Genomic DNA, 15,082 nt, shown 5'->3' on the forward strand with positions numbered 1-15,082 from the left:
ACAGACGCGATACTTTTTGGAATCTATAAGCTTTTTATTTTTTATGTCTACTAATAATGTATAATGAGACAGAAAATCAGCGCCGAGCATAGGTTGCTTGACCTCTGCTACAATAAATGTCCACCGAAAAGCTCGACATAATCTAAAGTCTAAATTTAAAGTCTCAACACCATAAGTCCTAATTTCTGTACCATTCGCAGCATACAATAATCGTCACACTTAGCACTAATTACCCGTTTCTTGTTAACTGATAGCACAGAAATATTTACGCCCGTGTCCACTAGAAATCTAAGTCCACTATTATTGTCTGTAATACATAGGCGGTGTAGTTTTCCTGGTTTGTAGGCTTATTCCACGCGCATGGCTTTATATACTTTCTAGCTCTATGGCGATATTTAAAATGATAAACACAAAGCCAGTCTGGAAAATTCGGTGTGCACCGCGTCATATTACGATTTCGCGACGTTCACCTCGACCTTGCTTTATAACGATCAAAATTTCGACATTTTTCCATGTCTGTTATTTTTAGGTTCAATTTAGCTATCTCGGCCAAAATAAAGCTATGATCACTGTTAGAATTACTACTAGGTACGGACTGTACTTCAGACACTTGCGAGGGCTTTGTCGTCTCCATGACTTTATCTGCAATAGCCGACAGATGCTCCAAATCTTTCACCTCACTAACTGCTAACACTCCACGCACTGCTGAGGACAGATGGCCTTGCCACATAATTCTGAGCGTCTCATCGGGCATTTTATCGCGTGCCAAGTCCCGCATTCGGTGTAGAAGAACAGAAGCCGTCACGGCTTCTGGTCTCCTAGCTCCATCTCGCTAAGCAGCTTTTGAAACTGGCGCATTTCCGACTCCTCGTAAATTTTCAGCAACCGTTCTTTCAAGGTGTCAAATTTCTTTGCTTCGGGAGGCTTCAGAAGGATATCACTGAGTTGTTGCACAACATCTTTCCCTAATTTAGTAACGACTAAGTTGTATCTTGCTTCATCACTAAGTTTCTGCGTAGCGAGAACGGCTTCACATTGGACGTACCATAACCGTGGCTGATCACACCAAAACTCAGGAATTCTTGATGATACCGAAATAACGGCTACTTCTCCTTCACCCGAGGTCAAAACTGATGGTACTTGCTGAGCCGCAGTCATCTTGTAAAAACTTGTGTCGTTTTACACGCGTATCGACACTGCCAGGTGTTCTATTTCGGGGTCACCACTGTACTGTACTTATGAGTACACGTATATACATCTGTATATGTCAGATTGATGAGTATTGCAATGAATGCTATTTGGTTGACACGTCCGTTTATTAGTAAGATCGTTATAATACCAATATGTCGCCGGCGCTGTACACTCACGCGCTCACTGTACACTGAAACATGGGGAGGATAATGCGCGCAGACACGGCCTGCTCATGCACCGCAGCGAGGCGCACCGCACGCACCCCGACATGAGTGGCCCACAGTACCCTTACCCGCTCACTGTACACTGAAACATGGGGAGGATAATGCGCGCAGACACGGCCTGCTCTTGCACCGCAGCGAGGCGCACCGCACGCACCCCGACATGAGTGGCCCACTGTACATTCAACCGCTCACTGTACACTGAAACATGGAGAGGATAATGCGCGCTGACACGGCCTGCTCATGCACCGCAGCGAGGCGCACCGCACGCACCCCGACATGAGTGGCCCACTGTACCCTCACCCGCTCACTGTACACTGAAACATGGGGAGGATAATGCGCGCAGACACGGCCTGCTCATGCACCGCAGCGAGGCGCACCGCATGCACCCCGACATGAGTGGCCCACTGTACATTCAACCGCTCACTGTACACTTAAACATGAAGAGGATAAAGCGCGCTGACACGGCCTGCTCATGCACCGCAGCGAGCCGCACCGCACGCACCCCGACACGAGTGGACCACAATACCCTCACCCGCTAACTGTACACTGAAACATGAGGAGGATAATGCGCGCAGACACGGCCTGCTCATGCACCGCAGCGAGGCGCACCGCACGCACCCCGACATGAGTGGCCCACAGTACCCTCACCCGCTCACTGTACACTGAAACATGGGGAGGATAATGCGCGCAGACACGGCCTGCTCATGCACCGCAGCGAGGCGCACCGCACGCACCCCGACATGAGTGGCCCACTGTACATTCAACCGCTCACTGTACACTTAAACATGAAGAAAATAAAGCGCGCTGACACGGCCTGCTCATGCACCGCAGCGAGGCGCACCGCACCACCCCGACATGAGTGGCCCACTGTACATTCAACCGCTCACTGTACACTTAAACATCAAGAGGATAAAGCGCGCAGACACGGCCTGCTCATGCACCGCAGCGAGGCGCACCGCACCACCCCGACATGAGTGGCCCACTGTACATTCAACCGCTCACTGTACACTTAAACATGAAGAAAATAAAGCGCGCTGACACGGCCTGCTCATGCACCGCAGCGAGGCGCACCGCACGCACCCCGACACGAGTGGCCCACTGTACATTCAACCGCTCACTGTACACTGAAACATGGAGAGGATAATGCGCGCTGACACGGCCTGCTCATGCACCGCAGCGAGGCGCACCGCACGCACCCCGACATGAGTGGCCCACTGTACATTCAACCGCTCACTGTACACTGAAACATGGAGAGGATAATGCGCGCTGACACGGCCTGCTTATGCACCGCAGCGAGGCGCACCGCACGCACCCCGACATGAGTGGCCCACTGTACCCTCACCCGCTCACTGTACACTGAAACATGGAGAGGATAATGCGCGCAGACACGGCCTGCTCATGCACCGCAGCGAGGCGCACCGCACGCACCCCGACATGAGTGACCCACTGTACCCTCACCCGCTCACTGTACACTGAAACATGGAGAGGATAATGCGCGCAGACACGGCCTGCTCATGCACCGCAGCGTGGCGCACCGCACGCACCCCGACACGAGTGGCCGACTGTACATTCAACCGCTCACTGTACACTGAAACATGGAGAGCATAATGCGCGCTGACACGGCCTGCTCATGCACCGCAGCGAGGTACTTAGTATATAGGCAAATAACAAAGTTTTGATATTGATCGTTTAATTATATCACTCCCACATCTCACACTATATAATGGTCTGGACCAGGATGCTTAGCCACGACTTGACCAAGTCGACCACCACACTTCAAACCACTTGCCTGGTGGTAACTGTTCATCCTTCAATAGTACAATATCCCCTAACTCAAATTATTTAATGCACTTTAGCCACTTGGGACGTTCTTGCAACCTAGATAAATATTCTGTTTGCCATTGATGCCAAAAATCTCTAACTAATCTTTGCACATATTGCCACCGTGATGGCACGAAAGGCACAAAGTGCCATTGTGTTCCTTCAAAAATTAAAATTTCCTTTAAATAAGTCGGTAATTCAAGTTTAGCCTCCTTCCATGTCTCTAAGTAAGCTATTCATTTGCTCCGACGAAATTCTGCGGAAGGTCCCAATAAATGATTGAGACGACATGTCGCCAACCAATTCTAGATGTATGGCCTTAGTGGCTATGCAAATGAAAATGGTGATGTAAGCCTTGTTCGACCTTGCTCCTCTTCCCTTTGTCATTAAAACTTGCAAAGGACCGGCAAAGTCAACTCCAGAATGGAGGAATGGACGTGCAGGAGTAATGCGTGTCCTAGGCAAGTCCCCCATAATTTGTGTTCTTATGCAGCCTTGTGTCTTGTACAAATGATACATCCATGTATAAACGCCTTCACTGCATTCTTAGCACCGATAATCCAATATTTAGACCTTATATAGCACAGCATTAACTGAATTCCGCCATGTAATGTATTTTTATGTGCATCTGCGATTATTAAATAAACTAATCGACATTTGCTATCAAGTGTAATAGGATGTTTAAATTCATCGTTGTCAATCTCTTCAATCTGAATTTCGTAATCTGCCGCCCACCCTGAGGATATTGCGGTCATCTAGATAAGTGTTTAATGATTTGAATCTACTACTCCTATTTACGTATTTCCTATTGTTTAATCTATCTATTTCTTCGTTTAAATTATTTTTTGTGATATAATGATGCATGTATTCACTGATTCTTCTAATTCTTCAACAGTCATAGGCTTGTCTAAGTTGTTACCATTTCTTCTATAATTTAAAAATCTTTTACAGTGTACTACTACTCTCAAAAGTTCTTCTAAGGAGTTAAAATTTTCAAAATTGATTGTTTTCTCGTTATCATTAATTTGCAAATTTATTTGTATTTTCTTTCTTTCTAAATCAGTAGGAATAATATTTAATTTTGAAAAGCGTATTTCATTTTCTCGCAGCCATTCTGGTCCTTTCCAACACAGTTTATTTTTAATTAATTCGAATAATTCGAGTCCTCTTGATCCAATGTCAGCTGGGTTGGCCTTTGATTGTACTTGAAACCATTGTGGTATTTAGGTTATCTAATATTTTTACAACTCTGTTGGTATATAATATCTTCCACTTTAGAGGATCTCCGCAAAGCCATGAAAGAACAACCGAATCCGTCCACGCAAAAACTTTATCTTGTGGTATTCGCATTGATTTTCGTTTTTGAGTTAACTATTATTATAGCCTCTTTATTTCCATAATGAATAATATATTAAACAATTATATCATATGATTCATTTTTACATAATATGTGCATGCATTAAAAATAATTTCAATGTATATGAATTTTAAATGATAAATAAATTAAAAAGAATCAAAATTAAAAGAAGCAAAATCAAATCATTATGGACCCTTCTGCGGGTTAAGGCCTCCTCCATTTTGCTCCACATCTGTCTGTCTTTTGCTTTGGTGATCCAGTTTTCACCAGATTTTCTTTTTATTTCATCAATCCATTTTTTCATCATTTTTCATCAATCCTTTGGTCTACCTCTTAATCTTTTATTTGATGGTCCTTGCCAGGTAGTTACACTTGGTGTCCATTTTTCCTTGTCCATGCGTGCAATGTAACCCGCCCTATTCCATTTTTGTTTTTTATAAAATATTCTAAGGCGTCTATTATTGTTGTTGTTTTCCTTATTTCTGTATTTATTTTCCAATGTTGTCCTTGTATGTTTAGTAGACTCCTTTCCATCGTTCTTGGTCATACTTGTATTTTGTTTTTGGTGTAGTTATCGAAAATCCTTGTCTGGCAGCCATATGTGAGACAAGGTAGTAAACATGAGTCCATTATTTTTTTCTTAAGTTTTAAAGGTAATTCTGATTTAAGGGTTTCTTTATTGCTCCAGAATATATTCCAAGTTATGTTGACTCGTCTTTTAATCTCATCTTCGTGTCTTGTCTTTGAGAAAGATACTTGTTGACCCAGGTAAGCATAGCTTTGACCATATTGTAATGTATTGTTATTTACCTTTATTGGAATAGTCTGTTGGTTCGTCATAATTTTAGTTTTACAAGCATTTAGTTCTAAACCGATTGCTTACATCATTTAATTCGATTTTCAGAGAAGAGTATGATGTCATCTGCAAATCTAAGATTGCTGAGGAGTTTTCCATTTATATTAATTCCTTTCATTTCCCAGTTCAGAGTTTTCATTATACTTTGGAGCACAGCTATAAAGATAAAGGGGGTCACCCTTTCTGGCGCCTCTACTAATATTTATTTCAGGACCTTGTCTCTCTAATTTTACACGACTTTTGCTTTTGTAGTAAATATCTTTTATTAGATCTATAGTTTCTGATGGTATTTCGCATTCATGTAGAGCTTTCCATATGCTTTTATGTGATAAAGAGTCGAAGGCTTTGGCGTAGTCAATGAATGCAAGGTAAAGGTTTATTGTGTTCTAAATATTTCTCTACGATCAAATTTAAAGTGTGAATGTGATCTGTTGTTGAGAAGTTTTTCCTGAAACCTGCTTGTTCCGGTGGCTGAAATTTCTCTATAACCATTGCTAGGCGAACCCCAAGACATGAAGCAAATAGTTTGTACACATTTGATTGTAAGCTTATTGCTCGGTAGTTTCCAATATCGGCAGGGTCTCCTTTCTTTTTTTTTCAGCCTTTTGCCGTCCACTGCTGAACGAAAGCCTCCCCCATAGAATGCCAACCATCCCAATCTTGGGCAGTCCGCATCCATCCCGAACCTGCCACCTTTTTTAAATCATCGGCCCATCTTGTCACAGGGCGTCCTACACTACGTTTGCCTAAGCGTGGTCTCCACTCTAACACGTGTCGGCTCCATCGGCCATCAATGCGCCTGGAGACATAACCAGCCCACTTCCACTTCAGCGAGCTAACTCTACGCGCGATGTCGGTGACTTTAGTTCTCTGGCGAATGTCCTCATTTCGGATTCTATCTGCCAGAGAAACCCCAAGCATCGCGCGTTCCATTGCTCGCTGAGCAACCCTAAATTTGTGGACCAGTCCTACGGTAAGTGTCCACGTTTCGGCACCGTAAGTCATTACAGGTAGGACGAACTGATTGAAGACCCTGGTCTTAAGCGACTGTGGGATCGACGATTCAAAAATATGACGTAACTCCTTTCTTGTAAAGTAAAATTATGTCGGATTGCGCCCATTCTTTCGGTATTGCTCTGTCATTTAAGATCTTTTTAAATAAAATTGTTAAGTATGGAGCTAGTAACATTTTTCCCAATTTTAGTGCTTCATTTGAGATTCCATCTGGCCCGTTGCTTTTACCTGATTTTAAAAATTCAATTTTCTTTATTGCTTCATGTGCAGAGAATCTATCTTGAGTAGCATCTATTTCGGTAGAAGTATCTCTTGCCGAGTATAAATTGTTAAAAAACAATGTTGCTTCCTCTATTATTTTAGATCTTGATAATATTTTCATGTTGGTAAAGTCTTTTTTTATATAGATGAAACTTTTCGTGGTATTAAGATTTTTAAGACCCCGCTTTATGCTACCTGTTGATTCAAGATGTGTTTTAATTTCATTTATTCTTTGTTCTGTGCGTTCCTATTTTATTAATTTGTAGATGTTTTGGTAGCGGTAGGTACGTTCGGCTTTTTCTTCTGTTGTTAGGGATTTCTTATGTATTAGTTCATTTCTTCTTATTATAAGACACTTTTTGTAACCAGGCATAGTCTCACGTTTCATTGGTTTCTGTTCTATTGAATTTACACTGGAGATTATAGTTGTTTTAATTTTTTTGTATAAGGACTCTATGTTTTCATTTCCCTCTAATTCAATTTTGTGCATATTTGTACTTAACGTTTGTACGAATTGTTCCCTTTCTTCTAAAATGGTGAGTTTGGTTTTATAATTCTTGAAGTTTGCTCTACTTTTCTTTATCTGAAATATCTGTAGTATGCTTCTCAAGAGATTATGGTCGCTGGGGAATGTCAGGTTGGATATGATTTCAAAGTTTGAGATGTTTTGTTTTCTATTTGTTAGTATATAATCGATTTGACTTTTTCGTTTCTTTGGTGAGTGCCATTTCTACATATAGTTTTGTTGTTCTTTTTGAATAGACTATTTATAATGTACAATTTATTTTCCCAACAGAACTGGAGCAATCTTTCACCTCTTTTGTCTCTGTTTCCCTAACAGTATTTGCCCACATTTGGGGCAGTTACAGTAATGGTGAGCCCTTCAGTATTCCTTTTTGTTTAAAATTTCAATTTTTCGTCCTAGTGTTGTAAGTGATACTAATAAGGGTCTTGCTTTGTTTTCTTTTTTGCCAAGCCTTCTCACAAATTCCATTTCGGATTGCTCAATGGAAATTTTCATTTTATTTTTAATACAGCGTATTAATGTACTTTGTAATTCTTCGTATCCCTGCTCGGTCTCTTCTACTCCATAGAATAATAGATTTTTCTTTCTAGCCTGTCTTTCTAAATAATTATTGTTTTTTGCTGGTGATTTATTTTCGTTTCTAGGTTGTTCGTTCTATTTTCCATAATTATAAATTTTTGGTTAATATTGTCATTTATAGCTTTGGTAATATTTTCTTGCAAGTTTTTTATTTCCAGTTTTTGATTATTTAGATCGCTTTGAATCTCTTTCAGAATTTTCATAACATTTTCCATATTGTGGTATTTGTGGTGTCCTCTAGCGGTGAATGGTTGTACCACAATCTACGTAATTTAAAGATGTTTCTTGGCGCTGTTGTGTTGGTGCTAATGTGCGTGCGCAGCTAATTGCACGTCGAGTTCGACTATCTGCCACTAGATGACATCACTGTAAACTTGTGTTGTAATTCGCAATTTTATTTGTAGGTTATAATAATTTGTTTATTCACTTTTTACTAATTGCTCACTGTTTTACACTAATAATTTACACTGTTTGGTTTTCAGGTATATCAATAGTTTGATTCTTACTTTAATCTTATTTGTACTAGTATAATAATTACAGTAGTTGTTTTAATGCTTTGTTTTAATGCCTCTATAAAATAGACAAAATATTTTATATCTAATGTATAAGTTCATTGTATCCTGGAAACTATATAATATTCGCTGTTGTTGAACGTTATTGCACTGGCTTTAACACATATATTAAGTAAATGATCACTTTATATGTTTTTAATAGAAAAATACTACGAAGCTGAAGTTTACACGGGCACAGCAGCGCCTCCCCTCCATTTGAGTTAATAGTCTTGCTAATAATACTGCTCCACAAAGCTCAAGTCGTGGAATTGAAATCGGTTTTACTGGCGCTACCCTTGTTTTGGATGATATGATTCCTGTTTTAATTTTATTCTTTTTTTGTTTTTACTCTATAATAGACAGTAACAAACAAACAGCACAATAAGCTTTGTTTGAAGCATCGCAAAATCCATGGAGTGTTTAGTAGTAACAGCCTGTTAATGTCCCACTGCTGGGCTAAGGCCTCCTCTCCTCTTTTCGAGGAGAAGGTTTGGAGCTTATTGTTTATTATTATACCCAACCACCCAAGAGGATCAAATAATCGTTGCATGTCTGCAAGGATGGTTCTTGTTGTTGATTTATGTTGATATCTTTCGTTTCTCCTATCTGTTCTGTTGATGCATTTAAAGGTAACTTCACCATATACCTTCCATCTGATGTTCTGGTATAATTATTTAAGTAAATCTCCTCACACTTCCTTCCGGCAACTGTTAATTCACTTTCTTTGCATCTTCTATACCCCATAAGTTTCTCAACATGTTATCTACCTCTTCTAATCTGTGATGCATAACTACGATTTTACTTCTGCTTTCTTATCATAAATGTTTCCAAATAAAATCCACCCCAAGCTAGTTTCTTGAGCCGATGGCGAGTGGTTTTTTACCCTTAATTAAATTGTCTTTGATAATTTCCGTGTATACTTCAACCCCGAGTAGTTAGTATCTTACTAGCAGTATGATAATATGGATCAGCCAAGTTGAGACCTTCCAAACGTGACCAATATGACTTTGGATTGATTGTTTGGCATGGTAATTTTGTCGTCCGTGATGATAATACATATGCCCTTAAAGAAAGATTGAATTCTAAATCATATCTTGATAATATCTCCAACTGTACCATGTGATTGACTGTTGTTGTTGATGAACCTACACCTGTCACCGTACCATTGATTGCTGCTGTTTTTTTGAGTCGCAATGATTGATCAGCTCTTTCACTAGTGAATGACGCCTGTGATCCTGAATCCATTAATGCCCTTAATATTATCATTTCTTCCGAATAATTTCTAACCGGAACCAGTGCAGTTGCTAAGCGCGCTGTTTTAGGCCGTGATGCTATGTGTGATGCTATTGAACGATTCGGTAAATCGTTATGCTTAACTTCTGGATTTGTGTGTAAAGATTCCGTTTGAATCAGTCTCAGTATGTGACCGAGTCGTTTCATTCCTTTCCTTCTTACAATTACTCTGATGTAGAAGTGAGTGATGACGTTTGCCACAAATCCTACATGAAAGCTTTTGTTTACAATTAAAAGCTGAGTGACTTGATGAGAGACAATTATAACATAAACGATTATCCTTAATAAATTCTATTCTTTTAATCGAATCTAACTTAACAAAATCTTTACAATTGTACAAATAATGATTTTGATTACAGGAACTACAGCTTATGTTTGACTTTTTGTATGAAAGAGTTGGTATGAAAAGAACGTCCCCGTGGATGGTGGATGGTTGTGTTAACAAAACTAAAGTTTGAATATTAGATTCAAGAATTAATTTTCTTAAACCTTTAAATGATGGCAATTCCTTTTGGTATTCAGTACTAACAAATTTTTCCCAATCTTTATGCGTCTCTGAATCTAATTTCTGTGAAATTAAAAATATTAATATCGAATCCCACGAAACAATAGATAAATCCAAATTTCATAAACAACTTAAACATTCTTGTACACTATCGATTAAATGTTTTAATTGATTTGCTGATTGAGTGTTATTTTTTTTTAAACAAACATTTTTTTTCAAAATGGCGTCTACAATAAGTCTTTTGTGTGAATATCTATTTTTTAATGTTTCATAAGCTACACTATAATTCTTCTCTATGATTTGAAAGTTTTTATTAGCACTTTTTCTTCTCCAGCAACACACGATTTCAAGTAATGTAACTTTTGCACATCACTTAGTCTATTGTTCCTATGAATAAGCGATAAAAACACGTCTTCGAATGACTGCCACTCTTCATATGCACCCGAGAAAGTAGGTAGGTTAATCTTGGGTAAGTATACTTCTGTGTTGGTCGAGCCAGACGACTCCATATCCGATGAAACGTGCTCGGTCTTGCTGAAACTACTTGTAGATTGAAGGTTCTCCAATGCGTCTACCAGGTCGCTTCTCAACTCAAATTGACTGTGTTTGTCTTCCACAAAATAAGTAATTTAGTTTTTGATCCTTTGGTATAATTTTTATGAGTTTCTCTAAAAGTGTCCAATATTCTTCGTAATACATTTTATTCTTGTTTGCAAATATCCTCTTTTTATGATTTATTTTTGAGCCTTCTCTGATAGTTGGTATAAATCGTTATTCGTTGCAATTAATCTTTCCACTGAAGCCATCGCAGAAAAAATAATATTTTCATATTAATTAATATGTTAATAATTGCTTTGTCAGATAAGTAACACGTGTCGTCGATGCTCACAATTGCATACAAAAACTTCTTTTTTAATTTCACTAACGCATAAAATTCCATATGAAAAAAATTGTTTACTGCAATCCTTATCGCTCGCCGGCCGGCTTCCGAGAAACAATGCACCGTATTATGCGGCTCGATTATGGACCAAACTATGATGGTTATAAGACTTGACTTGACTTGACTGTGTCTAATTTATGTATATTTTTAATTTGAATAGAACACCCGTTCTCTGTCACTGGTTTATTGCGACTAAATTAAAACATACAGTTTACGTCCGAACAATACGCTTCTATATATTTAATGACACTTAAAAGAAAGAAAAACTCCTAATTTTTTACCTGAAAAAGGCAGATCTAACAAAGTTAGACAACTTAACGATCGAAAAAATAATATTTCGTATATTTCATGTCTAGAAACCGAAACCCGAACCAGACGCGGATGGTTTCTGCGTCGAATGCAACATACAGTTCGCATCGTCGGAAGCGAGGACGCGTCACGTGTTGATCTCCAAGCGGCACGCTATATTCAAAGATAATGAGTGAGTGTATGAAGAATTATATTTAAATATTGATCTTTATTTTATAATCTGTTCAAATTATAGAATTTTTTTATTTGACGAATGGAGTGCCAGCGCTTTCGCCATAGAACAAGTAGGGCGGCGGGTTTTAAATCGCCAATGCGCCACCAACCCTGGGAACTAAGCTGTTATGTCCCTTGGGCCCGTAATCACACTGGCTCACGCACCCGATCGCGGTAGAATATCTGATGAGTGGCTGGTACCTACCCAGACGAGCTCGCACAAAGCCTTACGACCTGTAAAATTAGTTGATAAATAATAATAATAAATAAATATATTCCTGTATCACCATCACCGAGGATGCTAGTTGAAGAGGTCAGGGAGTAACGTACCCGGCCGTGTCCGCAGCCCGAGGTGCGCGCTGTGCGGCGCGAAGGTCCCGCCGGCGGCGCGCGCGGCGCACGCGCGGCGCCACGTGCGCGCGCTCGGCCCGCCCGCGCCCGCGCCGCGCCCGCCGCTCGCGCTCGCCTGCGAACAGGTCAGCACTTTTTTTTTTCTTCTAATAATACTTCGTTTAAAATAAGATACACTTTTTTTTATTAAATACATACTCGAATTATAGACATGTCTTTTAAGTTTCCGTTTGTATACATTAACTTTATTATAATTTTTAATATCATCTGGAAGTTCTTGGTCCTCGTCACCGGATCTTATAGACTAGTCGTGGCAATCGTTGCATCAGTCGATAGTCGCTCAAGTGATTTATAAATTACATATATTTTGATACGTTTGCAAACAAAATCGTCAAATGCTATGGGACTTTGTCTATGCCCACTGTTCTACAAGAGTCTAGAGAGATTTTGGTAGTATAAACTATTGTTATATTACATTTTGTTACCGATTACTATTATAAATTAGCGTCACTTGAAATCATCATTAGTTTATTATAGTTTAGTTTAAATATTTGTCGGCTAATAGATGGCGCTAGTTGTATTTTAAATCGCGCAAACGAGAAAAAACACGGTAAACGAGTTCCTTCTGGGCAGGCGTGTTTTTTCCTAGACCGTGATTTTGCTTAAGATCAGGCAAGTCAACGATCAAGCGCTTGCCTATTATATGTAAAAAAAATGTCATAATTTATTTACATATCATTGTATTAATTCGTAGGGATGTAAATAGAATGTCGGTGCTATATTAGATGTAATATTTAAAAAAAAAAACTATTCTAATAATATAAATGCATAAGTGACTAAGTCTGTGTGTCACGCTTTCACGGCTAGAAAACTGAACCGATGTTGATGAAATTTCGTATGGAACCTGATGGAACCCTGAGGAATGACATAGGCAAATTTTTTTATAACAACCCATCCCCCATCACCAACATCTCCCCCCCCTTTACCTAAAATGCAGGCGATATTATTATTCACAAATAACAAGGGCTTATAAATTTTTGTCTATTAGTCTGAAAAATGTATCGACTTTTATATAATTTTAGTAATTGGAACATTAAATATCTAGAAATATCGGTATTTTTTTAACATCCCCTGACGAACTACTATAAAACATATAGTTTGCTTGCGTCGTATTTGTAGGTGTCCTAGCTTACTTGCCCTTTGTAAGGTGAAGGATATATTATTCCCATCGTAGGTAAAACATACGTATTAAGCCGAGATGGCCTAGTGGTGGTAACGCATGAATCTTAATCGATGATCGTGGGTTCAAACCCGGGCAAACACCACTGAATGTTCATGTGCTTAATTTGTGTTTATAATTCATCTCGTGCTTGACGGTGGAGGAAAACATCGTGAGAAAACCTGCATGTGTCTAATTTCATCGAAATTGTACCACATGTGTGTTCTACCAACCCGCATTAGAGCAGCGTGGTGGAATAAGCTCCAAACCTTCTCCTCAAAAGGGAGAAGAGGCCTTAGCCCGGCAGTGGGACATTCACAGGCTGTAACTGAAGGTAAAACGTACTATCAGTAAAATTTATAATTAACTTTCAGTGTGATTCAACGTTTCCGAGTCGAGCTAAACTACAGAATCACGTGAAGCGAATTCATTTGGGATTGAAATACAATAAGAATATCGTCTGCGAAATATGCGGCAAGAAGTGTACGGTGAGTAATACCACTCATCACGAGGTCTCCTCCACTATCCGCCTGATTGATTTGGAAACACTTATCTTAGATCTTTTAAGCTACCCGCCCAATTGACTTGAAATTTGTCACAGTTACTCCTTCCACGACGTAGACGCTCACTGAGAACGGATATTACGCAAATTCTATTCAAAATAAATATTTCTCCTTGTCTATCCGTGCGAAACGGGATGATTAGATTTATAAATAATAAATAAAATAGCCTTTATTTTCAATTCTAATTCCCAAATTTCATATTGTTTTCCTTTCATCGTCAATTTTAAAATACTTATAATAGTTTTATTTTTTTATATCAGAAGATTAATCAAAAGTTAATATATTGAATGTAAAAAATTCTAAAGATATTATATATAATTAATCAATTATTTTTTATTAGGTAAAATGTGTCAGGTTAGTTTCTAATGTTATAGATGATTTAAAAAATATAAAATTAAGCCGAGTGGTAAGTATAGTAGGAAGTAAGAGATTCCACCGACCCGCACTGGAGCAGCGTAGTGGAATAAGCTCCTAACCTTCTCCTTAAAAAAGGGAGAGGAGGCCTTTGCTGGGACATTTACAGGCTGTTACGGTTAAAAAAATAGGTTCGAACTGCAACTGTATTAAAACAATCGTTTGTCGAATGATATTTTATTGCATATATTTTTTTCAAATTAATTATCAATTATAGAATTTGTATAAAATTTAATAAAATTCTGTAAAAAAAAAAACATTTCATCTGTTCTGTATCGATTGATAGATTCGTGAAGTACACATAGAGTAGGGTCTGCAAAAAAAATATTAACCACTAAAGTGTACACTAATCGGAAGTATTGTGGTCGCGGTCGGCAGTCGAACGCCACACTGCGCTACCACCAGCGGCGCCACACGGGCGAGAAGCCGTTCGCGTGCGAGCGCTGCGCCGCGCGCTTCGGGCGCCGCGAGCAGCTGCGCCTGCACGCGCGCACGCACTCCGGCGAGCGCCCCTACCGCTGCGCGCTCTGCGGACACGCCTTCAGCCAGCGCCCGGCGCTCACTCGCCACTACCGGGTACGCACACACACTCACACACGCGCGCACGCACTCCGGCGAGCGCCCCTACCGCTGCGCGCTCTGCGGACACGCCTTCAGCCAGCGCCCGGCGCTCACTCGCCACTACCGGGTACGCACACACACTCACACACGCGCGCACGCACTCCGGCGTGCGCCCCTACCGCTGCGCGCTCTGCGGACACGCCTTCAGCCAGCGCCCGGCGCTCACTCGCCACTACCGGGTACGCACACACACTCACACACGCGCGCACGCACTCCGGCGAGCGCCCCTACCGCTGCGCGCTCTGCGGACACGCCTTCAGCCAGCGCCCGGCGC

The 15,082-nt window shown here is 40.2% G+C and overlaps 1 protein-coding gene across 2 annotated transcripts in view; it reads left to right on the forward strand.

The window, feature by feature from the left end:
- LOC126779939 (zinc finger protein 180-like) overlaps positions 1-15,082 on the forward strand; it is a 34,080-nt gene that overhangs the window by 17,523 nt on the left and 1,475 nt on the right. The window contains exons 9-12 of one of the 2 annotated variants that reach the window (XM_050504150.1): positions 11,475-11,599; positions 11,987-12,116; positions 13,585-13,698; positions 14,566-14,763. In XM_050504150.1, the coding sequence (XP_050360107.1) occupies positions 11,475-11,599; positions 11,987-12,116; positions 13,585-13,698; positions 14,566-14,763 (567 nt within the window). The remainder of the gene's footprint in view (positions 1-11,474; positions 11,600-11,986; positions 12,117-13,584; positions 13,699-14,565; positions 14,764-15,082) is intronic. The other variant, XM_050504151.1, reaches the window with a different exon arrangement.

This window comes from Nymphalis io, chromosome 30 (genome assembly GCF_905147045.1).
Source record: "Nymphalis io chromosome 30, ilAglIoxx1.1, whole genome shotgun sequence".
Lineage (NCBI taxonomy): Eukaryota > Metazoa > Arthropoda > Insecta > Lepidoptera > Nymphalidae > Nymphalis > Nymphalis io.